The sequence below is a fragment of the Saimiri boliviensis genome, chromosome 6 (assembly GCF_048565385.1).
Source record: "Saimiri boliviensis isolate mSaiBol1 chromosome 6, mSaiBol1.pri, whole genome shotgun sequence".
Lineage (NCBI taxonomy): Eukaryota > Metazoa > Chordata > Mammalia > Primates > Cebidae > Saimiri > Saimiri boliviensis.
Window position 1 is genome coordinate 47,095,029 of NC_133454.1, and position 27,155 is coordinate 47,122,183.

At 45.8% G+C, this 27,155-nt stretch overlaps 1 protein-coding gene across 1 annotated transcript; it reads right to left on the minus strand.

Moving 5' to 3' along the window:
- Positions 1 to 1,796: 1,796 nt before the first annotated feature.
- On the minus strand, positions 1,797 to 27,155 carry POU2AF1 (POU class 2 homeobox associating factor 1). The gene is made up of 5 exons (XM_003923730.4): positions 26,903 to 27,155; positions 6,836 to 6,966; positions 5,828 to 5,870; positions 5,479 to 5,744; positions 1,797 to 2,703 (listed from the first exon to the last, which is right to left on the minus strand). Exons 1-5 carry the CDS (start codon positions 26,916 to 26,918, stop codon positions 2,389 to 2,391), a joined length of 771 nt encoding a protein of 256 aa, XP_003923779.1. The 5' UTR covers positions 26,919 to 27,155; the 3' UTR covers positions 1,797 to 2,388.

A 27,155-nucleotide genomic window follows, 5' to 3' on the forward strand; every position in this document is an offset into this window, starting at 1 on the left:
CTCCTGGACAACAAGCCCACTAGCCTTGGGAGAACGGGACTGCAGCCACAGTGGGGACTGGTTTTATCTTCTTCTGCAACAGATCAATTTGCAAAGTCAACAAGACTAGTGTAAGTTCCTTCCTCTAATCACGTTGTCTAACATGGGACTGAAAGCTAAGGGGGATTAACTTGATAAGAAATGAAACACTTTGGCACAGAAAAGTCTCTACAAATCTTTATGAAAATGTTTCCATCTTAGCAGAGTGACCCAGGAAGAAACCTAGATGGACTACTACCAAGACATTTGACCTCAAGATAAAAGAAAAAAATAGATCATTTATCTTAGCAATAAGTAAAGTATTTTATTTCTTTCCTAGTTTTTTCCAATGTTAACTCCTTTACGGAGGTTGCTTTTGCACGCTTTCAAAGAGTCACTGAAAAATCTTGCATAGTGGTTTTTTATGGAAAATCAGGGCTTTTAATCCAATAGAACTGAGATCCCCTCCCACATACTCAACATCACTACCAACAAAGATGTAAATGTATCATCTCAAATGCTGTCTTGAGCTTTTAAATCTAAAAAAAATCTGAATAAAAGCAATTCAGGATTTGTGTACTGGGATTTTAGGCAAATACAGAGAAAATTGAGTCAAAATTAACCCTAAGCAGAAGAAAAAAAAATCCAAAACAGGCAACTTTCTCCAGAGCTTTTATTTAAAATGGGCAAAGAAAATGTGTCAAAGAAACTGTCATTTCCCAGAAAAGTCATTCCCCAGAAAAGTTCGTGACTTCTATGTGAATTCTACCAACTGAAGTGTCTGCTTAATAGTGACAATGGTGCTCTTAGCAGGTGGATGTGCCAGTTCCCAAGGCAGAGGTTCACTGTCAGGGGCTAAGTACCCCTGTTAACAACTCAGTCTCTTCTAAACCTGATGTTTCTTCAGCAAAAAATAAAAATAAAAATAAAAATAAATTAAAATTAAACCTAACAGTACTTCTGGCTGAGGCTCTAGAAGTCCGCAGGAGGGTGGGTGTTTGGATGGAGGAGGCCTTGGCTCTACAGAATGGAGGCTTATGGAATCTTTTAAGACACTAAAGAAACCCACATGGTAAAAGGCTGGGCACGGTGACTCATGCCTGTAATCCCAGCACTTTGGGAGGCTGAAGCGTACAGATCACAAGTCAGGAGTTTGAGACCAGCCCGGCCAACATGGTTAAACCCTCTCTCTACTAAAAATACAAAAATTAGCTGGGTGCGGTGGCGCGCACCTATAATCCCAGCTACTCGGGAGGCAGGAGAATCACTTGAACCTGGGAGGCAGAGGTTGCCAAGATTATGCCATTGCACTCCAGCCTGGGTAACAGAGTGAGACTCCATCTCAAAAGAAAAAGAAACCCACATGGTACCACTAAGCCTAAGCAAGGGCCTATCACCTTTAAGCTTCACAGGGTCTTGGCCTCCTCAGTACCAGCAGAGGGCCTAGAGTTGAGCAAGAAATGGCCAAACACATCCTCCACCATGTTTACCACAGCCCAGCTTCCCTTGCACGTATCCTCAAGAAGAGCAGTAAAACCACCTCTTCAAGCAATGCTTTCCTTCAGTTTATTGTTCTTCTTAATAACCAAGTAATCAGGAGCCAAGTCATGCCTCAGCCTTCCTCCTCCCCGCATCAAACTCAAGCTTCCTCCCACACCCCTCTCACCAACTAAAATGCACAGCCTGTTCCCATCCCTCCTGTGCCCCTCTCTCTGTCACTGGCCTGTCCCCACCCACCCTGATGTTCTTTTTTCTCCCCCACCCACTCCCCACCCCTCACTACCCTGAGCCCCAGGCCTTGAGATTTTGCTGCCCAGACTATAAATCTGGCCAATGCTGAGAAGAGCAAACAAAGGAGCAACTGTGGGAACTGACAGCTCAAGGACTGTGGCATCAGGGTGGGCCCTTGGCTGCCTTTCTCAGGAGGTGCTGCCAGGGCTGGTCTTCCCACCGGCCACTGCATACAGCTCAAAATGACAGAGGGTGTGAGTGGCCCAAGACAGGTCCACAGGCACTGGAGAAGAGGGGCCTTTTCCAAGAAATGAAATGTGACAGAAATGAAAGCCCCTGGACCACAGACTTGGCAACATTTGACATAAAATATTATCACTAAAATCCCTATGATTGCCTCCCAAAATAGAACAGAATCGAAAAAGAAATAAGAAAGAGAGAAGAAGCGTGGGAGGGAGGGAAGGGAAAAAGGGAAGGGAAGGAAGAAGGGAAGGAAGGTTTACAGGTCTACAATTCTAGCTGTGGGTAGAAAGTGTAGTTATCATATAGCTACTCCAAACAGGCATGAACCTGGGGCTCAATTCCAGGCTCAATTTAAAATCCCAGTTTCAGGGAACAGGACTCAGGTGGGAACCACCCCTAAAAGCCTTCCACAGAGAGAGTGTGGTTGAGCGCGTAGGCATCATTATCCTCTTCCTCCAAAAGCAGCTTGTCGATGGTCAGTGAGCTGGCGGCTCTCCTCGGGTCTTCCATCTCCTGAAGGACTGGCTCTGGGATAGAGATGGGGAGCTGGACAAACTGGGGCCCGGGCAGGGCTGGGGCCGGAGGCTGGTACTGCAGGGTGGAGGTGGGTAGCGTGGAAAGGGGCTGAGGCCACGGGAAATAGGTGAGGGGTGCCTGGTGCTCTGGGCCCTCCAGCGGGGGTCCCACTGTGGGTGTGGCGGAGCTTCTTGTCTGTGACAGGGAAACACAGGACAGAGGGTTAGCAGCCCAGGAGACCAACCCACCTGTCCTTGCCCTTAGAGGGGTCTCCATCTCCCCCTTCCACTCTGCCCTTTCCTGGTTTCTCACTTCATGGGGCTCCACTTCTCCTACTCAAAGTCTTCCCCAAAGGAGAAGCCATGCAGACTTCAACGACAGCGCCCTCCCTGTCCCTCCCTAGCTATATGTCCTTGCTTAGGCCACTTCCTGCTCGGAAGGCTCATTGTTCTCATCTATGAAATAGAATACAAATAGTAATGAACTCATTGGGTTAAGCCAATTAGAGAGGATTTTCCAGGTTTCTTTGAATACAAAATGCGTTTCTATTTCAGAGATCTTAAAGCATGAAAAAATATGCATCTTAAGATCTATGAAAATACAACACATTAAGCCATAGCCTGGCAGCTGTATCCAGAAGGTGGCCACTGTCCTGCCCAGGCTCCACACAGCAGCTTTGGAGGTCCCCATGAGCCAACACAGCTCCGTCACCTCCCACCCCTCTAGTGGTGGCCAGCATGGGGAGGTCCAGCCATCCCCAGGTGTGAGAAGCACTGCTTTGTCAGCAAACGTGGCCTGCCTTCCTGCTGCTGCCTGGTGCCTTCCACATCCTCATACTCCTCTGTCTCTGAGCTGGTCTGCATGGCCACCCCACTCATGGGCACCCCCCATGACCCTCCAAGGGTCAGCTTGCATGCTCTGAGTCATACCTCTCCCCTGCTCAGTGACTGCCCTCACAAACCGCAGCAAGAGGCGGGCCTGGATTCTTACTTTTCTTTCATAGTTGAGGAAAGCAGATAGAAGAGGATTCTCTCTGCATGGATTCATGTGAGAAAGGCCAAAATCTCCCCCTACTATCCCTGTCTTCCCAGTCACATCTCCCTCCTATTATCACTGTGTCTTGAGAGCAAACTGCTAGAATGAGGTCAAGGCTTTTTTCAACTTCCTGGGGATCTTGTTACAGTGCAGCTTCTGCCACAGGAAGTCTGGAGGGGGCCCTGGAATTTTGCATGTTCAGGGGACACCAATGTGGCCAGTCCAGGGACCAGAGTTTGAGTAGCAAGGTTTTAGGGTGTTTTGCATAGAATGATAGAGCTGGAAGGGGTCTCAGAGGTCTTTCAGCCTCCCGAGATCCAGGCTGAGGTGTGCACCCCACCACAGCACACCCACTTCGTCTCCTTTGACTTAAGCCAGTGGTCCTCATCCCAGTGTCCTGAAACCCAGACGGGATCCAGGAAAGCCTCATTATTTCCAACTTTTCAAAAGTCCAAATGGAAATCCTACATTTCCCAGTCATACACCTGCACAGGTCCATTGCAGCTACAGGCTTCTTTGCTCAGGAATAGAATTACACCCACCCGGCACCACAGCAGATCTTATCTCTGCTGATCAGGAGTGTGGACTTGTAGCTGTAGCCAGCTTTGATGAGTTAATTTATAAAATGGCAAAACAAATAAATTATTTCTTAATAAATACTCTTTGTTTGATACACAGAAACTTTCAAAGCAGAAGGTGGGGAGGATGAAAGGGGATAAATAATGAAAGGAATCCTTGGTAATGAAGTGGCTGGGAACCATGAGTCCTGCACCCCTCCAGGCCCACCCCAGGCCCCCTGACATGGAAATGAGTTGCCTGGGAGAGGTATTGGATTAACTCCTTCTTATCTATCATCATCCAGGCTCCAAAATTGGTTTGCTGGGTAGCCAGCTGGGCCTGGGATGGAAGGCCTTGCATACAAGGTGCTTGGAGGAAGGACAGGTGCATCAGGATTACCCTGGACCCTGGAGGGAAATGGAGGAGACAAGGTGGACCAAAACAAGCTCACCATTGGAGGTGGGCTCTGGGACTGCTCAAGGCCCAGCTTTACTTCCCATGGTTTCCCTGAACTGGAGCTGGATACAGGTGTAACCACAGGTCTTTTTGCCCTTTAGCACTTGCAAAACTCCCATTCCTTTAATCAAACAGGCACCATTAACATAAATTTATTTCTCTTCTTTCCTTCTTTCCTGGGGGAAGAAGAGGCCCTTCCTTCCCCATTGGGCCCTTGGTTAATGTTAGCAGATTCTGATACAATGATGTGCTAAGCCCTCCACATGCATTATCTCATTTGATCCTGACAACAACCCTTTTCTTGGTATTCCCATTTTATAGATGGGGACACTGAGGCTCAGAGTTTAAGTCAATAAGCCCAAAGTCACATAGCTAGTAAATGAAGGGGCAGGGATTTGAACACAGGCAATCTGACAGTAGGGACCGAACTTTAAAGAATTACCCTACACATGAGTCTGATGCCATCAAAAATATCACCTGTGGCTCAGCCTAGAAATCTTCTGTTAAATCCTATTATTAAGTGAACAATCGCTCCCTAAGTTATCGGAATAGAAATGAAAGGCTGGTTCCAACACAAACCCCCATGTAGATCTCACCTGCTACCCTATTCACTAAAAACCTCAACTTGGAACCAGGACTCACTGCTTTCAGGGAAGCTGGGAGATTTAGAACAGGGAATCAGAGAAGACCTTCCCAGTCCTGAGGGGCAGAAAGTATGACAAGCAGGCTGCAAGACATCTTTGTGGAAGTTATTTCAGGAAATGAGAATCAGGGCAGGCCTCCATGGAGGACAAGGTGAGCTTTGATGACCTGATTATCCTAAGAATCAATACCAAGGAAGATCAGGGTCAGGAAGTCAGTTCTGATTCTAAAAGGTGCACTCAGCATGGGCAGGTGCAGTTCTGCCTTTGTGTAACATACCGTGACATTGGTGATGAGTGGCGGAGAGGCATAGGTCAACACTGAGGAGGGCCCCACCACCGTGTAGCTGGGGCACACGGGCTGCACATACATGTCAGCTGAGTAGGGACAGCTGACAGCTTCATGGGGCACATACTCGGTGTAAGGTGTCCATGGGGCCAGGGGCTGGAGGGTGGCCGGGGTGGGCTGGGAGAGCCAGCCAGCACACAGGGCACCCTCCTCCGTCACTGCAGATGCAGAGACCTCCATGTCCAGGCAGGAAGGACCTGTGGGAAGAAGGACATTATGGAACTGCAGATGCCACCCAGATGAGAGGCCTGAAGAGACCAGGGCTACAGGGCACTCTTACCCACTGTGGTGTAGGTCGCCAGGGGCTGATGGGGCAGCACCACCTAGAGGGGAGAAGAGAAGACCAGGGTCAGTGCTCAGCCATCCCCAACTGGCTCTGTGCAGGGGACTTGCCCATAGGGCCTAAGGGCAGGAGAGTAGAACGTAGGAATCTCTCTGGTTAGAACAAAACACCCCACCTGGTACCCAACCATCACCACCTACACTTGAGGAATTTGTGTTTCCATTTAGCAGGAAGTCTGTGCACTCAGGGAGATGGCATCTTCCTCTTCTTAGGGACAGCCCCCAACTCACGCCAGGGCATGTGAGTCATTTGCTCACTCAGACCTTGACAGTAGCTGTGTTCAGTGGGCCAGCTGAGCCAGCCCGATCCCTCATCCCAGTTTCTCCACCCTCACTCTATCCATGGCAGCCTCCACCATGCAGCCTGCTGCCTTTTGCCCCCAGTGACTATCCCACACAGTGAGGACCTACACTCCTTCCTGCCTAATCCCTTTGGTTACGTCTCAACCCATTCACCTGCACACACACACACACACACAGACAGACACACACACACACACGCACAATCTCTCTCACACACACTCTCTCACACACATACACACACACAGACACAAACACACATATATACACACTCATACACATGCTCTCACACACACATAGACACACACGCTCTCTCACACACACAATCACACACATACACACACATACACACACATACATACACATACACTCACACACACACATACACACGTAGACACACACACGCTCTCTCACACACACATGCACACACGCACACACATACACACACGTATTCACAATCTCATACACTCACATACACATACGGTCTCACACACATACACATACACACGCACTATGACACCCATGCCCCAATTCTCACACACAAATACACATTCTCATACGCACATATTCTCCCACATTCACACACTCACACATACACACACACACGCATACGCTTGCACACTCACACACACACTGGCACACTCACCGCCGTGGGTGCAGGTGCTGTCCCGCTGCTGGCATGGCCTCGCTTCCTCCTCAGCAGTTCCTTCACTGGCTCCTTCACACGGACGCCCTGGTATGGCCGGGCCGGGGCTGGGGCTTGTTCTGGAGCTGTGGCTGTGAAAAACAATGTCCCTGGAGCCCATGATCCTCCTCAGACAAGCCCCCACCCCAAAGTGCTCATTTGCTCATGGATCTGCCTGCTCGCTAATTCATGCTTAAACATAGAAAACCATGTGACACTTCCTGGAATACTTCTCCAGGATTGTCACTCCTCCTGCTTCCAAACCTTCTGTGGGTCCCCTGCACACAGACGACTAAGGCCCAGCTCCTTATCCTACAACTTAGTTGTCTGGGTGCAGTGGACCCACAGTTTCCATTTAGTGCACAGACTTCCTGCTAAATGCAAATGCAAATCCCTCAAGTGTAGGTGGTGATGGTTGGATAAGCCTTCAGAATGAGATCCAAGCCCATTGTTCTCACCACTTTGCACACTCTCTGCTACCCAATCCCTGACTCCAACCAGAAGGTCTGTCTGTATTTCTCCACGTGTTCTCTGCATGTCTCACCCCCTCATCTGTGGTTGAGGTTTTCTGTGGTCAGAATTCTCTCTCACTTCTTTCAACCTCTTGGTTCTTGCTGACCCAAGACAAGTGCAATCCTCCTGCCTGACCCCTGCAGCCTGAGGAATTTCCACATCCTGCAGCCTCTCAAACATTTCCAGATCTGATTAGTATTCATCATAGGTGGCAGTACAGGGCAGCCATAAGAGCAGGGACCCTGAGCCAGATGGCACAGGCCTCAAATCCTGCCCCTGCCACCACCTCGCTGTGTGATCCTGAGCAAGTTACTAAACCTCTCTGTGCCTCTTAATCCTCAGTTTCTTTATCAAAGGAATGTTGAGAGAAGTCATCTGATGTGGCAAATGGGTAGAACAGTATGTGCTTCAAATAAACTCAGGTACAGGGTAGGCATTCAAAACAACTCAGTCTGTTACGTAATAGTTATTCTTTCTGATGTGTCTTATGCCCACAACTAGATTATAAACTTTTCAAGGTGAGTTCTTGTACCTTATTTCTCTATGTGTTCCCAGTAGCATGCCCATCCGTCTTAAGCTCAGTTGATACTTATCCGTCTTAAGGTCAGTTGATTAATCCATTGGGTGATTCTTTAAGCTATGCTGCCATTTGTCTTCCCTTCACCTCTCCTACACCTTTAGAATGGAGGCAAGAGGCTCCCAGGTTCTCAACGACTTCCAGGGCACGGAGCAAATACCCAAGGGTGATCCATGTGCCCTGGGGCCAGAGAGCATCCACCTGCTGCTGAGAAAAGGTTTCCTTCCCCTCTTGTCATCAAAGCAAAGAAACCAAGGCATTGACCCAAATAAAAGTCAGTGCATAGGGCCCTTCCTGGCCTGGGAGAGCAAAACTGGAAAGCAGCCATGGCTGGGAAGTGACAAGCTGCCCACCCAGATCGCCTGTGGTCTAGGGGCCCTGGGCTCTCAGAGAGCAGGCCTGGGTCAGCCAAGAAACCCTAGCCCTTAGGACTTCCACAGGGAGCCCATTATCATCCACCGATAAGGACCCCAGGGATGTGGGCTCTGAATCAAAGTCCTGGAAGCCTGGGTATCTGTTAAACCCGGATCTGCAGCGCTACCCTGGTTGAACTTTGCTCAGTAAACATCCAGCTGATAAGGTCCCATGCCTGACTCGGCACCAGACCTCCCTCCAGGTTCTAGCCATGAGCAAGGCTTGGCCTTGAAGCCCAGAAGGCAGAGAGAAGCTTGGGCAGAGACAACAGGAAGCGGAAAGTGAGCCCCATGGGCACATGATATGGGGTGAGGAATCCCAGTATCTCAAGTGGACTTCAGACCCATCCTCCAAGGTCCCTCAGCTGGCCAGATAGCAAATCAACCAGGAATTGATACAATATACAGGTGCAGGTCCTGCTCTGGGAGAGTGTGATTCTAGGGGGCTGATATGGGCCTAGGAATCTATGTGTATAAAAATCTCTCAGGTAATTCTGAAAATCTATTGGGACTACAACCACTGATAATTCATTCCTAATTTAACATAAGAATCTCCCTATAACATCCCAATAGAAGAGTCATTATCCTTATTTTAACTTCCCCTGTCTGAACAAGAGATCTACTGGTCTTTATTCATTCTTTCAAATATTTGTAGTGCCCAGGAGTACAGCACTGAGCAGGACCCATGCAGCCCCTGCCCACGTGGATCTTGCAGTCTAATGGGGAAGACAAGCAAGAGAAGTTACCAGCAGCAGAACGTCACAACTTGTGAAATTCTGCCATAGGAGTGTCTAGCAGGGGGAACCAGCCTGGTATCTGTGCCCCAGGGCCACCTGTGCACCTTCACCTTAGTTCTGAACACCAGTGACAGTGGACTTGAGAACACACATACCCGTATTCAAATCTGGGCTGTCACTTACTAGTGGAAAGTTCTTAGATTTATTTAATGTCTCTGGGCTTCAATTTCCTCATTTGTAAAATGGGAATAATAATTCTTCTCTCACACAGTGGTTGTGAGGACTAGCTGAACTAATACATGGGGAGCTCCAGGCCACATCTAGATGCTCAATGCATGTCGTTTTTCTTCTCTTCCCTCAGGCCATTTCTGCCTTCCTTCAGGGGGATATCATATCAGACAGCTCTTCATCTTACTGAAGCTGCCTTACGGTAACTCATGCTGTATTTCCCTCCATTCCCTTCTAAAGAAACTCACAATCCTTCTCCATTTACAGCTGTCTTATCTATAAAGTGAGGATCATAATGGTATGATGTTGTAGGGTAATTTAAGGATTACATGTGAAGTGCTTGGACTAGAGTTTGGCACAGAGCATTTAATATGTGTGAGCTCTTATTATCATGCGTATTAGTAGTAATATTCCTTTTCCACATCTGAGAGACACTAGGTGCCCCCCCAGGTCTGAAGGGACTTATTTCTTAATGACATAGTTTCAGTCCCCCTGCTTTCCATCTGGGTGAGTCACTCTTGCACAAGTTCCATTTGCCACTTTCCCTACTGCTGGGTGGTGCCCAGCAATGACCACAGACCCCAGGTAAGACCTGACATGTAAGCTAGCAGGGCACCTACCCTCTCAGACTCTGCTCACTCTTTCTCAGGCTTACTCCATGGCCATGTCAGCATTTTTAATTTTTATGAGTACATAGTCAGTGTATATATTTATGGTGTACATGGGATATTTGGATATGGGCGTGTAATGCATAATCATCACGTTAGGGTAAATGGAGTACCAGTCCTCTCAAGCATTTATCACTTCTTTGTGTCATAAGCAATTCAATTATACTTTTTTAGTTATTTTTAAGTGTACCATAAATTATTGTTGACTAGAGTCACCCTGTGGTGCTATCAGATACTAGGTCGTATTCATTCTCTCTCACTATATTTTTATACTCATTAATTATCACCACTCCCTCCCCCTGCTGCCCTTCCCAGCTTCTGGTAGCCATAATTCTACCAGAAGTGTGTGAATTTTTAGTTTCCACAAATAAGTGAGAGCATGAAAAATGTGTCTTTCTGTGCCTGGCTTATTCCCTTAACAGACTGTCCTCCGTCCGGTTCCTTCCATGCTGTTGCACACATCAGTTTTGTTCACAGCCATATCCTGCAATTCCCACTTGTCGCCAACGGGGTTCCCAGCTACTCCTTAGGCATAAAGTACAGTCTGAGGCATTGTGCACTTAAGAGAAATTTGGGAAAGGGGTTATTTGGGGGTCTGAGCACTGTGGTCACCCTCTTAATTCAACCGAGGGACATATATTAGACCAGCTCAGAGACAGGTGTATGGCTCACCCCCTCTCGTTTGCATGTACACCTCTGAGGAAGGGCTCAGAGGCCTCCTGGTCCCAGTTCTTCCCAGGAAGTGGACACACCACATGCTTGGCTGGAAAGGGACCAGCTGGGCACTTCCAGGATTTTGTCAAGAGACAGCTTTCTGCCTCCTGCTGTTTGTAAATCAATGAACAAAGAGGGCCTGGTGGAGGTGCCGTGGGCAGAGAGCATCACCCTCTAATGTCTGGACTTCCTTGGAAAGCACAGTGTCAACAGGTGTGCCCTGGCACAACAGACCATATGTGGCACTATCTCTAAGTCCCCACCTCTTCCTATTGCCGTTGCAGGATTCCCACAGCTCCCAAGGGTCTCCTGACTGCCCGCCATGTGCCCACAGCCAGCTGCCGAGCAATCCTGTAACTGACTCCAACTGAGCAGGTAAGAGGGAGGGTGCTTCTCCTAGTGGCTTTGCAAAGTGCTCATGAAAGATCAGAATCTGAAGCCTCAAGACAATTCCGAAGGAGCCCAGCAACAGGCAAGTGTTTTTGCAAGTTGAAACTTGCAGTTGGTACCTTTCACACTAACCTATGTGCAGCAACAATAAACATTTTTAATTCCACAGTAAACACTGAGCTCCCTACTGTCACCATCATGAGAACTGAGCCCACAAATACAAATCTGGGAGAGGAAAAGAAGCTTGTCTAAAATCACGATTGCCTCACCTTGGGGCTCCTGTATCCCTGAATTAACTTCAAAACAACTAAACTGGAATATGTAAAATAAATGTTTTTAACCTTTTAAATAATTTTCTAAAATAATAATTTAAAAATCCAAAGAAAATAAACCAAGAGATTGAAATAATAAGATATCAGCAGAGAAGATAGAAGCCCAATTTCCCAAAGTGGAGTTCCCCTGATCAACTTTCAGCTCCAGGTAGTACACCCTCAAAGCCTGAAGCTTTCTCACCATCAATTCTGTGGTCTGAGAGCCTTTTAAGTCTCCCATGGGATCCAAGAGTCTATCACTGAGGAAAATCTTCCCACCTCAGCATGAGCCTCTTGGCCTGGATTGGAAATCTCCTTTTTGGGGCTGAGAAGTTCACCATATTGCCTTTCTATGCCACTGGAAGTCAGACCAACGGAGTTTGAGAGGGAAAAAAATCATTTATGGAGAAACCATTAATTTGTCCCCTAATAAAAGCTTCCCTTTTCCAAAATGAGCAATGAAACAAAACCTGCAGGTATAAAAAGTCAGCAAAGACTATTTCAGTTCCCCCTGCCACATACCCAGACATGCTCCACATCACAAAAATAAGAGTCCTGCAGCTGCTGTTCCACTGGGGAGTGCAGAGCATGAAGACTCGAGCCAACTGGTCACCTCAGCCAGTGCTCTGGCTACATGTGGACATGAGTCTCTGCTTTGCACCAAGCTAGGAAACATATGGAGTGTCCTGATTCAAATGAACATGGTGCTCCAGTTCCTTGAAGAAAGTATAATAAAATATCACCCAGGAAATATGCAAAATAGTCAGCACTTGTTTATTTAATGACACCTTGCCAACCACAATCATGCCACAGTGCAGGAGTTACTCAGCTAAGGAGGTAAGTAAGTCCCTCCTGATGGCTCTGAGCAAAGCAAACTCCTAGGGCCTGGTCACTGGTATCTTCTTTTCTGGGGCAACTTTAAGACAGTGCATGTCAGAAGGCATTCATTCAGTAAAACAGCCTCCAAGGCACCCTTGAAAGAAGACCCTTCTCCCAGCCATTTTTCTCTTGTGACGTCCCATGGGCTGCCAGGGCCAGGCACCAGGGTGGACGACACTTAAGAGAGTTGCTCTAATGGCTAGGTGGGCTGCAGGATAATCATGCATTTCTGTCCAACCATCTCATCCACTGAGAGCACTCTCCATTCACGACCGACTAGTTGAATCTTGAATTGGCAAGGCAGCACCGCAGTGAGGGATAGAGCAGAGGAGAGGGATGTATCTTTCCTTATTAGATCAAGGCTTGAATCTGAAATTGCCCAATTGACCTAGGATACAATAACGTAGGGATAACCTGTGGTTAGGCAGCTGAAGGAGGTAGCTGGATATCTGGTTATTTGTCCCTTGATTCAAGCAATATCTAATTTTGCCTTTTCAAGACCAAAGAGAGCCTTATGAAAACATTAACTTTTCCTGCGACCATCATGTAAGGACCACTTCCTTAGAGGACAGACTTTTCAGACCCCAGCATTAGTTTTATATCTGGGGTCAGAAACAACTGCCCAAGTCCCAAGGCTCATGGGGGCCTGGGGTGCAGCCTATGTGAGTGAGAGTAGCCCTAACAATGGATTCATGAGAGACATCACTGTCAGTCAAGAGGAGCTTTCTGGATAATTCTCAGCTTTGCTAACAAATGGCCCTCATGATGCAAGGAATTCCTTTATGAAGGACATTAGAGAAGGGGAGTGGTTGTTGGCATCAAGCCTGGGAAAGAAGTCACTTGGTCAATTTTGGGGGAACTTACCTAAAAAACAAGTACACCTTATAGCCACACAAGGCCGTTTTGAAAGATAAAAGTTCCTAGCCTAGAAAGACGTATGACACACTGTTAATGGTGACACACTATTGATCACTCTAAGTAACCACTATAAATATCTTTTGCTTCTGACTCTTCAGGGTTTTCTTTAAGACCCAGCGAGAAGAAATACAATTTTCTCTTCATTTGTAGCAAAACTAACAAACTTGCCCTGGCTTCTAACTGAAAATCAAGTCACAAAAGTTGGGACCACCTGTCACTTTCTTATAACAAATACTTTATATTTTCATACAAGAATTAGCTGGGCATGGTGGCAGGCACCTGTAATCCCAGCTATTCAGGAGGTTGAGGCAAGAGAATCACTTGAACCCAGGAGGCAGAGGTTGCAGTGAGCCAAGATTGCACCATTGCACTCCAGCCTGGGCAACAGGAGCAAATCTCCATCTCACAAAAAAAAAAAAAAAATCTCCATCTCAAAAAAAAATTTTTCATGTAAAGAATTTTGTTTGTGCTTGTGGCCAAAGGACTTCTATAGAATGTTAACTCCAGTTGGCTAAAGCATCATTCACATCCTTAACTGAAACACTAATGTGGGTGCTTTTCTTACAGTGACAGTCTGAGTCAGAGTTTCAAATTTGTTCTTTCCATTCATGGACAATGGCTGATTTTTTTTCCAAACAGGAAGAAAGAAGTTGGGTTTTGGCCAAAGATTGGACGTGACACACTACAGAAAGGTTTCCTGCCCATTTACACCATACTGTAGTTTACCTTTATTTTTAATGTAGGCCCACAAATAAATCCCATATGCATGTAAACGTAGGCTTTCTGTTCACTGACATTTGAACTGAGAGAATCCTGTAGCCAGGAAATACAAACACATCACTCATATATCCTACAATCTGGATGATACCCAGGACAGAGGAGAAAAAGACAGCAGAGGGGAAAGGTAGCTTTAAAGATGATTGGAAGATATGAGAGAATGGGGAACCACGATTGAAATACAATTTGATGTTGCCTGAAAGGCTGCTGAATAGCTGAGGAGTAAGTTGTACTATCTTGCTTGATAAGCTGGGGTGTCTCTATCAGGAGATCACAAAGATGGTGGCTTACCTCACGTTCTCTGGTCTGGGTGAAGAAAGGAAAGGGACAGACGGTGACATTTGCCCACCCTGCATTCCCACTCTAAAAGACTATTCCTTCCCATCAGCCCTGCAGAGCTCACTCACCAACCATAGACAGGTCCCCTGGGAAAGGCTGAACCAGGGGCCACAGTGACTGAGATTGTCCTCAAATCTAGGCAAGCCACCAGGACCTAGAGAGAACAGCCCTGACAACGGGAGCCAGGGGATGCTCTTAAGGTATGTTGGGGGTGACGACAGAGGATTGTTCAGCCTTAGAGCCACAGAGCCCCAGACCAAAGTGGTCTAGGAGCCAGGTGATTCCTGTTTAACGAAGGCCATAGCCAGCAGGGAATCAATGCCCAGGAAATCACACAGGGATTCCTCTAGGTTGTGCTATGCTGAAGTAAAGAGCCCACTGACCCACAGACCACCCTTATCCACCAAGCTCAGACCTGAGCACTTACACCTTGAGGCCTCAGGATTACCTGGATTGTCCCTAAAGTTCTGGATGTCCACCCCACAACCGGAGGCAGAGGCAGCTGGAGGCCTCGAGTGTGAGAGGTTTCAGCATGGCAGCGGCCCTCCAACCCTTCCCTCACAGGCACAACTGCCCAGGCATCCTCTCCCTGGTGCTTTCCGCACCTTCCACACCACACCTCCCTCCTTCGGCGCCTCCTGCACAACAGATCAAGCACAAAACGCTATTTGTAGCCATTCTCTTCTCCCAGGGACAGTTTCAATGTTAGGCCTCTTTTCATCTAGACTCAGGTCTGTTAAATGAATGGGTGGCAAAGGTCCATGTGTTTCCTGGTCACATTCTTAACTCTCAAGAACTCTGATATCACCATACTCCCATTTGCATGATGTTCCACAGAGACTTTGGCACTAATGATTACAGGTGGATCCTCACTGCAACGAATTCCTCTTCCCCTCCTTTCCTTTACTGAATAAGAAAGTGATGCTCAGAGATACTCACTGTCTTGACCAAGGACTCCATTTGTAAGTAACAGTGTCCTCAACCAAGCACAGGACCCGTGATTCCAAGCACAGTCCACTTCGGCCTCACTGCCTGCCTCATCCCTTCCCAGGCAAGTCCTGTTTCTTTCTCTGAGTGACACTAAAGTTCAATCATCAAACGATTCCTGGCCGAGTCCTAACCCTCCTTGCTCCAGTTAAAGTCTGGGCTTGGACCACTCTGATCCAGTTTCCCTCAATTGCCAATTTCCCCAAGAAATGGTGTTGCCCGGTTGAGAGAGGAGAGAGCAGTCCACGAGAACCCTGTCAGCAGCCTTCTCACATGAGGAGTGACGAGAACTGAGAGGCCCAAACAATTCCCCGCAAGGTTTTATTTTCGGTGTTTTTCGACTGAAATGACAGCGGACAGGTCCACCTGAGAAACCAGCTGCATCTGCCCGCCTTTTACAGAAACTGGAGTCAGCGGAGCAGAAAGGGTTCCCATCTCGGCTACATTGTGTCCCAGGGTAGGGGACAAGACCAGGAGACCCCTGGCGGAGCATTCATTGAACAAGTACTTGCTGAGAACAGATGAGATTCCTGCTCTCTTGGAGCAGTTTCCCCACCCTAGTCTAGTGGGGTAAACAGACTTTAATCAAATAATTGCACAAGCAAATTTAGAATTGCAAACCGTGACAGAGCCGCATATGCCTCAGAAATGAAGTGGTTCTGGCTTGTTTGGATGGTTTCCACCTCCACCTGGTTTAGTAAGGCTTGAACAAGCAGCAAACTGTGTTTCTCGGTCTCCAGAGACTGTATAGAGGAGAGTGCAAGTGATATGACTGTTTGGTCTCCAATGCAGAGGAGCTGTACTAGGGCCAGAGGCTGAGGCCACACCATGAGCAGACCTTTGTCCTGTACCCTCTAAGTGGCAGGTCCTGAGTGAATCCTAAGGGTGTGTCACTAGCTGCTCCTATCCTATCTTGGCTGATTGGCCCACCAAGAGAAAAGTCCAGGGAACTCAGAGTCTAAGGTGGAAATCAGCAGTTTTCAGAGTTTCCGTGCTGAGTCCCAAGCGTGACTTGCTAAGAATCAAATTTGTTGAGGCTTTTGTGCCAGGCTAGAACTACCCTTGATGGAGTCATAACCTGCTCCATCTATGCATGGGCCCTGTTCAACTGCGAGGGGAAGAAGGACCCAGTGCAACACTAATATCCTTGTCATTGAGAAGCAGTGTGGTATAGTTTGGGACTAGACCTAGTTTAGAAAGCCTGCTGTGTTGCTTATCACCTGCGTGACTCTTGGCAAATCACTTAACCAGTGTGTGCCTCAGTTTCCCCATCTGCAAAATGAAAATAATAATATCTGTCTCAAAGGGTTATCATGAGAACTGTATGAGAGTAACACAAGAAACACCTGGTGCACAATGGGTTCCCAACAAATAGCCATTTCTGCTTTGATCTCAGCCAACAATCCATGGCCCATCTGTCATTGGAAGCAGCCTTGGTACAACGACCATAACTTGCCCCCATTCAACTATGTCCTGATACTGAATGTCTCTGTCTTCAGCATACCCAGGATCTTCTGCTGCCTGCAAGGCCTGTCTCTGCCTGCCTTCATTGTGCTCCTGGAATTTATCACTCAGGTACCTGGAATCCGCAGGCATCAAGACAGCCCCACTTATGAGACAGGGAAGCCAATGATGCCACAGAGAGACTGGTCAAAGACCTCGCTTTCAGACAGCAATCCTAGACAGAGACATCAAACCCCCATAAATGACCTTTTATAAAGATATCACGAGCTGAGCAGAAGACTTCTTTCTTCAGAAGTCACCAAAGGATTAGGTTTCTAGCAGATTTGAGTTTTTAAAAGATTACTCTAGAAATGAAAACCTCGGATATTTTTGAATGGCAGCAATTAGGTTGCAGACAGAGTATGATGGCAGCCCCTTGTTCTGACCTCAGATGCAGCCCCTTAAGGAACCTGTACTTGTCTCCTAAAGGCCAGGAGCACAGCCATGGCTGAGGCTGTGTTGTAGATAATACTCTGAGCAGGGTAGGAACCTAGGAGCACATATCACATATGGAATAGAAAGGTGGCAATGGGCAAGGGAGGGCTCTTCAGTGACCATAGGTGGGAGTTTTATCACCTTGTAGAGCAAGGCAGCTTCCTGGATTACATATTTGGCATTGCCCCAGCTTTACTGAGAGTGAGGCATCAGAAGGAGAGAGAAAGGATCTAAACAGAGCTCCAGACCTACCATCCCAGATCAGGTGAATAGAAAAAGTCCACCTACCTGAGTGACCACCCCAATTCTATAGCAAGGCAGTACCACAGTGAGTGATGAAGAACAGGAAACGGATGTATCTACCCTTATTAGATCAAGGTGTGAATCTAGAATTGCCCGTCTGAGCTAGGATAGGCAGCTGAAGGAGGTAGCTAGATATCCGGTTGTTTGTCCCTTGATTTAAGCAACATCTAACTTAGGTTTTTCAAGACCAAAGAGAGATTTATGGGAAAAATTAACTTTTCCTGAGACCATCGTGTTGTAGGGACCACTTCCTTGGAGGATGGGCTCTTCAGACCCCAGCATAGTTTTATATTTGGGGTAAGACCCAACTGCCCAAGTCCCAAGGTTCATGGGGGCCTGAGGTGCAGCCTACTTGAGTGAGAGTAGCCCTAACAATGGATTCATGAGAGACATCACTGCCAGTCAAGACGAGCTTTCTGGATAATTCTCAGTTTTGCTAATCAGTGGCCTTTATGAAGCAAGGGATTTCTTTATGAAGGACATTGGAGAATGGAAGTGGTTGTCAGTATCAGGCCTGAGAAAGAAGTCACTTGGTCGGTTTTTTAGGACTTGAGCCCCTCCTTATTCACAAGAGACCCACAAAGACTGAAAACATAATCTTTGCAGCTTCAAAGCTTAATGAAGACCAATGCAACATGTTTCACGGCCACTCACTGCCACTGTCTGTGACCAGCTAACAGGGATCTTGCTAAAAAAAAAAAAAGGAGTAGATTGGCCAGGTCAGGGGATCCAGCTGTGATCTGAAGAACCCTGGAATATACTTATTGTGCCTGCAGGTTCCAACAGAGTAAGAATGGCAGGGCAATGTGGGGGAACATAAGCAATTAGAGCTCCAGATATCCTCCAAAAACTGTGCCATTTATATTCTTACACTGAAGTTCTACAGTAGATTTGGTTTGGATAAGGGAGTTTCTAACAAAAATGATGTAGACACCAGCCTAGATATTCTTGGATTTTCTTCCCAGTGCTAATATTTTTTGTCCTAAGATGCATTTGCAAACCCCTGGATCTAAGCAAGAAGTCTAATTACCATCTATTTCGGGCTTCAAACCCAATGCTATATGTTCCATGACACCTTCCTTGATTCCGTGGTCCCCACCTTCTGCTGAAGATAATTCATTTCACTGGTTACTTTCTCCAGCCAGAAATAATTCCATAATTGGATGGATGCCTGGAGGGATGCATGCCTGCATGGATGATGAATAGATGGTTGAATTTCCTTCTATTCCTTTCCTTCCTGAATTGATGTGGCTTTCATCCAACATTAAGATGTGCTCCTATTGTCAACCCTCTTGTCTCTCTTTCCTTTCTTTTCTGTCACCTCAGCATTTCCTACTCCTGGGAAGTTTTAACAATGTCCTATATGCTTGGTTTCTTCCAGTGAGATATGTGTCTCTTTCTAGTGGATTAAAAAGTAATTCAGTTTAAGATTGGTCAAATCCTTTTTTGTCCCAGCACCTGGTCTGAGAATTATTCTGGTTTATAATTTTTTGGTGACCAGCTCTTCCCAGAAAGTGGTACTAATGAAACCATTACTAAGAAAAGGAGGCCACACATCATTGTTTCGGTTTTCAGTATCTATTTCTTGCATATTTCAAGTGTCATTCTGCTCACAACTAGATTATAAACACTCAGTCCAATCTTGTGAATTAAAAAAACAGACCCAAGTTTGCCAGTCAATACAAGCCTTGCTGCCAGCCTACGTTACAAGGTTGGCAGGAAAACTAAGACCCAAGTTCCAAGTTTGATCATAGAATAGTCAGATTAATCATCAGAAGTAACCCTGATCGCTAAGCCACTGCAAGTTACAAGACTGGAGATACGCACCCTGCCATTTCACAAGAAGTGCAGAACTCAGAGGACATACAAACTGTAATCTAAAATTAGCCTGCATAACCTTTGTCTTCAAAGGTAGAGTGTGACAGAATGGGAAAATAATAATAGCAACTAATAGTTATCAAGTGTTTACTTAATGCCAAGCACAGCAGAAAACCCCCCACCACAAACCTGTAAAGTAAGAGCCACACCCCTGGCATGTACCTATAAAGAAATAGCAGCAGAAGGAGGCAAAAGGACTTGTCAGCATCACACAACCAGTAAGGTGTAAACCTAGGACTCAAACTCAGATTCCCCTGCCCCAGAAGCTAAGCTTTAACTACTAAAGGCAAAGAAAAAGCAGAACTGTCATGCTCTAACTCAAAGTTAAATCCTTCTCTCTACATTTCACTCTCCACACCCCACCCAAACACACACACACACACACACACACACACACACACAGAGAGAGAGAGAGAGAGAGAGAAAGAGAGAGAGAGAGAGAGAGAGAGAGAGAGAGAGAGAAAGAGAAATAAAGAAGTACCAAGGAGGCAGAAGCCTTGGCTCCCAGCAAAGGCTGCCTGCCACACCAGGCTCTCCGCTAAAACTGCCCAGTAAACAGTAGGGCTAGGTTATTTGGGGGCAAGCTCTAGGTCCTTCTCTGAGCCTTTTATTGTAGCTAAAATGTCTTCAAAGTGCCCCACAAAAGAGGCACAGCAGCAAGCAGAGACCTTGTTTTCTTCGATAAGTAAGCTGAAGTAGATGTTAAACAGTCAAAAATAGGTTCTCATGGTATGAACTTCCATCTGCAGACTTTGTTCTGCCATTAGTCCCTTATCTGACATGGAAGGGTTGTGCTTTTACCAAGAGCACCTCCTAAGCACTGTGAGAGAGACAGGTACCGTGGCAGGGAAACAGGACAGCTTAGCAGGCCAACACTTGAGGTCTGTTCAGATGAATTTTGCTGTGTAGGAGAGTTACTAACTTAATCTTTATGGTTCAGTTTCCTTATCTATAAAATGGACCTTACAACAGAATCTACTTCGTGGAGCTTTTATGAGGATTAAATGAGATAATACACTCAAAGCATAGTGAAGACTGGAAGTTATGACACTCAACATCTGCCTTCCTTTTCTTTCTAACAACCCCTGCATTATGGAGGGTGGCAATGTGCCCAGCTAAACAATTATGCTGTTCTCCCTCGTAGTTAGAAATGACCATCAGATCTCAGAAGAAGTTGTGTGTTGGGGAAGGAGAAGAGGCAGCGATCAGGAGTCATAATCTTTTGCCATTCCCTTTTCTTCTTCCTTATCCAAAGATGTGATGATCACAGATGTGATGGCTGAAGTTACAGTGGCAACTGTGAAAGAACCTTGAGGACAGGAGCCACATGCCAGGGACAGTAGATTAGAAAGACAGAAGCACTGTGAGACTCCACATGATTCTGACCTACCTACTATGGATTTCTTTTATGTGAGAGAAAGGACACTGCTGTCTTACTTAAATCTATGTTATTTCAGGTCTCTTCACCAGCAATCAGATGCAATCCAAACTTATCCAACGGAACATTTTGGATACTGCATAGCACCAAATAAGTTATCCATCCCCCAGAGCTGTTTATTTATCACTGTTAAAAGGATTCAGCATTCTTCTGCTCCGGGTAATGCCCAAAGGTTTATTAGAAGTCATCAATTTCAACCTCCAGGTGAGCAGTTCTCAGCCTTAACTAAACATTAGAATCACCTGGGAGGCATTTGCTGCTCCCCTCCCATGTCCAGGACAATTTAATCAGAAGCTCTAGGTTGAGATCCAGGCATCTGTGTCTCTTAAATCTCCCTAGAGTATTCCAATGTGTAGCCAAGGTGGAAAAACACTACCCTAAGCAGATATGAGAATCCCGGCCCAGGCGCAGTGGCTCATGCCTGTAATGCCAGCACTTTGGGAGGCCGAGGTGGGCAGATCATCTGCGGTCAGGAGTTACAGACCAGTCTGACCAACATGAAGAAACTCCATCTCTACTAAAAATACAAAATTAGCCAGGCGTGGTGGCACATGCCTGTAATCCCAGCAACTCGGGAGGCTGAGGCAGGAGAATCACTTGAACCTGGGAGGTGGAGGTTGTGGTGAGCAGAGATAGTGCTATTGCATTCCAGCCTGCACAGCAAGAGCAAAACTCCGTATCAAAAAAAAAAAAAAAAAACAAAAACGGAATCCAATCTATTACATTAAGTACTTGTGATTTAAAACATGTATTTATTTTTTATGTAAACACTCAGGAAAACTCAGCAGTTAGAGCTGGAAAAAAAAACCTCAACCAAGTTCAATCTCTAGGAAAATTAGCCAGGAAAAGTCAAGTTCCATTTGAACACTAGAACATTTGAGACGCAAAGAGGTTAGGTAGCTTGCCTAAGGTCCTTCACCTAATTATCTGTAGATTGGAAAGTAGAATTCCTGATTTAAAGAGCAATGCTTTGTCCCCAGCTTTACACTAGAGGGTTTCAGAGAAGGCCTCCCCATCCCACATAGGTCCACTTTTGTCAAGCAGTTCTACAAAAATGAGAAAACTGGAGTGTTACTAAGCATTTTATAAAGGTGGGAAGTATGTTAATGTTCATAATCAATTAGCCAACATTGGTTTGGTTGGCTCAGAATAAGAAATTGGTAGACATATTCATTAAGTGGGAAAATCAACTACTTTAGAAGATGTCAAAGGGGGAAAAACACTTACTTTGTAATGGAAAAGTTAAAAGCAATCATTTACAAGACTTCTTTATGAATTAAATGTTCACACATTTAATGAACAAGTGTAGGCAAACTTGATTTTCTTTTTTTATCAGTTCCTCATGAAAGAACAGAATCTCAAGTGTGAATTGAAAGAGAATTTTCAAAACTTTGGGGACAAATTTGGCGTTTTTCTTTAGTAAGTAAATGTAAGAGACAGGAAGTAAAGTATTCACCAAAAACATCAGCTGCTCTTTTACCAATTAAATCTGTGTGTTTGGTTGATGTGTGTCCCTTATTTCACCTCTAGAAGATGCATGTAAATTGGTGTCTCTCTTTTGGATTCTACTTGCCCTTAACAGCAAGAACTGCTTAACTGGCCAGGCATGGTGGTTCACTCCTATAATCTCAGCACTTTGGGAGGCCAAGGCGGTTGAATCACTGGAGGTCAGGAGTTCAAGACCAGCCTGGCTAACATGGTGAAACACCATCTCCAGTAAAAATGCAAAAAAATAGCCAAGTGTTATGGCTTGTTTCTGTAAGCCCAGCTACACCAGAGGCTGAAGCAGGAGAATCGCTTGAACTCAGAGGCAGAGGTTGCAGTGAGCTGAGACTGCACCACTGCACTCCAGCCTGGGCGACAGACCAAGACTCCATCTCAAAAAAAGAACTGCTGAATCAATGGAATTAACTTGGTAAGAAGTAAAGGTGCTCACTTGGCTATTAAATAAGCAAAGGTTGTAACATAGAATAGAAATATTGGAGGTTGTTCAGAAACCAAAATTACTTCTCATTAAGGTTGTGCTTAAATTTATGTAGGAGATAGACTTCCAAAAATTGTATGCATAGTACACATTTTACTTACCTTTAACTGGCCCCCCCAAAAATATTGGCTCTTTAATGGAACCCCAGAGTAAATCTGAAGAGCAGAGTTCTATGCTGAGGAGAATTTTAAAGCCCTAATTTTTCTGTTTGCTAAATCTCCGCTCTGTTCAAGTTGTCTGAAAGCAAAGGCATATCCATGACATAATAATTTGATACATTATTTCCTGTTCCAAGGCCAGGTCTACAGGACACCAAGACAATAAACCAATCTAAAGAAAATCAGTCAAGCATATCTTTCATTAGCATGTAGATCATTCCCTAACACAAACAACAACAATAAAAAAACAACTGTCCGATTTGTTCACTTTCTAACAAATGGAGTTAAGTGATTATACTCAGTTCCATCGCTTTTAAGGAAGAAATTCAATCAAATCAATTTGGGGCATTGTACAAATTATTTAATAAATTGGGTGCAAGTTTTATTTCCCATTGGTGCTGGCATTGTGCTATCTCAGGATACTGAGTATCTTAAGGAAATGAATGCCTGAAGAACCAACCAAATCATCTCAGACCAGAGGCTGGCAATTATTTTCTATAATAATCCAGAGAGTAAGTATTTTAGGCTTTGTATGCTGTACAGTCTCTGTCACAACTACTAGACTCTTTCTTGTAGCAAAAGCAGTCTTAGACAATACTCAAATGATATACATGGCTGTGTTCCAATAAAACTTTATTTACAAATGGGGTGGCAGGCCTGATTTAGCACAGAGGCCATAGTTTGCAGACCCCTATTTTAGACTCTTGGAAAACTTTGCAATATCCTGTCATCCAAGAACATTTAGACTATGGCTTTTTAAGTATTCTAATCAAAGTGTGGAAAAGGATATACAAATTTAACATAACACTGATCACTCAAGATGTGCCTATGGGAGATTTTCAGGACAGAAGGTACTAACTTACCACTATCACTACTTATCAGGAAACTTGCTATCATTTTACCTATACTCTCTTCTTTAGTGATCACAAAAACCTTGGGGAGCAGTTATTATAATTCCCTCTTCCCAGATGTTTTAGAGTGTGAGAAGGAATAACTAAGTTGCACAGTCAGCATTCAAACCCAGACCTGTCTCCCTCCAAGGCTCCTGCTGTTTCCACTACACTGTTACTAGCTGGGGAGGGATGGTAATTCTTCACATCTACACCTGACCAGCAGACCAAGTCCAGAACCCAGGGAGGGAATCTACAGATGGAGTGACTGCATCCAATTGGCCCCTCGGGCAAATTTCAAATCCATTGGTTGAGGCTTAAAGATTTCCACTTCTCTGTGCCAGCAGTTCTGGGCTTTGTCGTGTTATTCTCTCATCTTAACCAAAAGCTCATGTTCACATTTAGTGCACAAACGAGGGTCATGGGCTAGGTAGGGAGGAGGCAACGTTCACAAAGCGAATGTTTTCTTAACCCTTTCCAGAACCCCATAGTACAGTCATTTCAGCTCATGCCTCTAGGATGTTTTCTGAAAAAAGAAAGTGCCCTTTCAGCACTCTTGGTGTCTGATTTCAAACCCTGCCCTTCCATCGGGTGTTTGTAAGTGGGCTGACAATGCTGCCCTGTTTTTACTGATTTTCCCACAGGGTTTAGTCAGCCAGGTGCCCTCTATACCACATACTTGGGTTCAGGTTAAGGGGATGGGTCCAGAGCTCAGGGCCTCTCCTACTTTCCATTAAGGCTTAAAGGACAATTCAGGATAACTTTGATTTGTGTTCATTTAAACATGTGGAAATATTCACCCCAGTTATTCCACTGATGAGCTTACAATGTGGTCTCCCTTACGATGGAGTTTTGCTGGACTTGACTGGTCTCCAGGGTGTGAGCAGGAAGCATGCCCTCCAGCATCCCCTTTCAAAAACCTAGGGCTGGGCGCAGTGATGCACACATGTAATCCCAGCACTTTGGGAGGTAGAAGCAGGTGTATCACTTGAGTCCAGGAGTTTGAGATCAGCCTGGACAACATAGCAAAACACTATCTCTATTAAAAATACAAAAAAAAAAAAATTAGCTGGGTGTGGTGGCGGGCACCTGTAGTCCTAGCTACTTGGGAGGCTGTGGTGAAAGAATCACTTGAACCTGGGAGGCAGAGGTCACAGTGAGCCGAGATCATGCCACTGCACTCCAGCCTCAGCAACAGAGCAAGATTCTGTCTCAAAAAAAAAAGTCTGTTCATCTCTTAGAAGTAATTAGAAATGAAAAAATTTAGTACAGAACCAAGAAGGAAAAATATGGCAGATTGTATATGCAGGGAAGCAGCTCACATCTCAGAGGCTGACACAGACAGAGCATGAGGTGCCACTGAATGTGACTTCAGTGGCACCTCACTTACTACGGGTAGCTCCTCAGAATGGGTATGATTTTTACCCCCACTTTACATATGAAAAACCTAAGGACTGAGAAAAAGGAAAGTGAATTGCTTATAGAAGGTCGGCGCCAAGGCAAAACTCCCTCCAGGGGCTCACACAAAAATCGAATGATTCAGCCCTAAGTCAAAGGGCACACAGATGCTTAGAAGCCCCCAGTAAAGAGATGAATGCCCACCTGCTCTCATCCAAGAGCACTCACAACAGGGTCAGCTGCCTTGTCCCCAGAAGGATAGGCTGTCGCTGCTCCATCGCTTGCTGGTAGGAGTTGCATGCCAACCATTCTCGAATATTCCTAGTTATCTTGGGAGGAGTCCATAACTCTCAAACCCAAATTAAAGTTCATTTCTCTTTATTTTTTAAAAAATGCATCTTACTGGTATCAAATAATGGTGGGTCTTCACAATCTGGGAGATTTTGAAATCCCTCTTCTGTATTACTTGTTAACCAGCTTAAATCCAGAGAATTTACATAAGGTATAAACCAAACAACAAATTGGTGATAAGGTGACAGTGTCACATTTTAAACAGTGAAGTTATATTTTCAGAACTTTAATGGATCCAGTCAAGTGTCTTTCCATAAAAAGAAACACTTCCTAATTTTTCTTTTTCTGTAGATCTAGATTCTTTTATATTAAGCTTGCTTGATGCAGAGCATACTTAAATTACTTAAAAGGCATTTTAAGAAACTAAGAATCTTTAAGAAAAAGATAGAGCAATTTTTGGTCATTCTTCTTACTTGAGGAAGTATAGAACTAAGCCCCAATAAGGTTCAACTCTCAGAGGCTAATGAGTTGACTTTGTTTACCTCGTGAAAAGAATGTTGTAAATAATCTGTATTATTTCAGTTATGAGTAAAGCAAGTTGCTTTTTGGTCCACATAAAGGAAAATAAAGTTCACAGTTGTCCCGTCCAACTCCAGGGAGAAAAATGAAGGCCAAAGATAAACCCACTGCTCCCTTTGCAGTGGGATAGACAGGACTTGCCACAGAAGGGGCAAAAGAATGACAAAAGGCAAGACAGTGGAGCGAGTGAGGACACGCTTCGCCAAGCCAGGTCTCCACTCCTTCCAGGGTATCCACACGAACACGTCATGCCCTGGCAGAAAGCCAAGTCACTCAGCTAGAAAAAGGCCCAGGGAATTCAACAGCAGGCTGAAGAGCTGCTGCTTCTGGAAATAAAGCCCCTCCTATAAAGAACTGCATGGCTTTTCCTCCCAGCCCCCAAGCCCATCCTACATCTGGCTTTTGTTGTGTGAATCATAAACTGCCCTTTCTTCACCACAGTGATTCATGCACAGGAGCGAGGTACCCCGACCCGTCCCACCTTGGAACACTTCTAGTTCGTTCCCCTCCAGCCTGGAAAATCAGCATCACCTCTGACAGGCTGGTTTCTCCACCAGGCTCCATCCCGCCCACCTCCCCACATCTCACTCCCAAGCTTGGAACCCAGACCCGGTGGCCCCATCACCTCCACCACCAGCTCCCCAATTCCAGGCCAATCTGTGATTGCCCGGCCCCCACTGGCCCTCGCTTGGCTCTGACAGCCACCGCCAAACCACTTACGTTTTTGCCAGAGCATGGCCTGTGACAGGATGTTGCCTTTTCGCTTTGAAGCCGACAGTTTGGCTTCTTTAATGTGAGACTCGGGTGTGCTTTCCTCCAGTGGAGCCACCGCTTGTGCTGAGGCTGTTTCCTGGGCTTTTTAAAGGCCTGGGTTCCCGCTGCGTGGGGCGCGTCATCACGCCCTCCCACCTCAGACACGGGTGCAACGTTTCTGCAGCCAGGCCGCCGGTCACCCCACTGTGTGCGCCCCAGC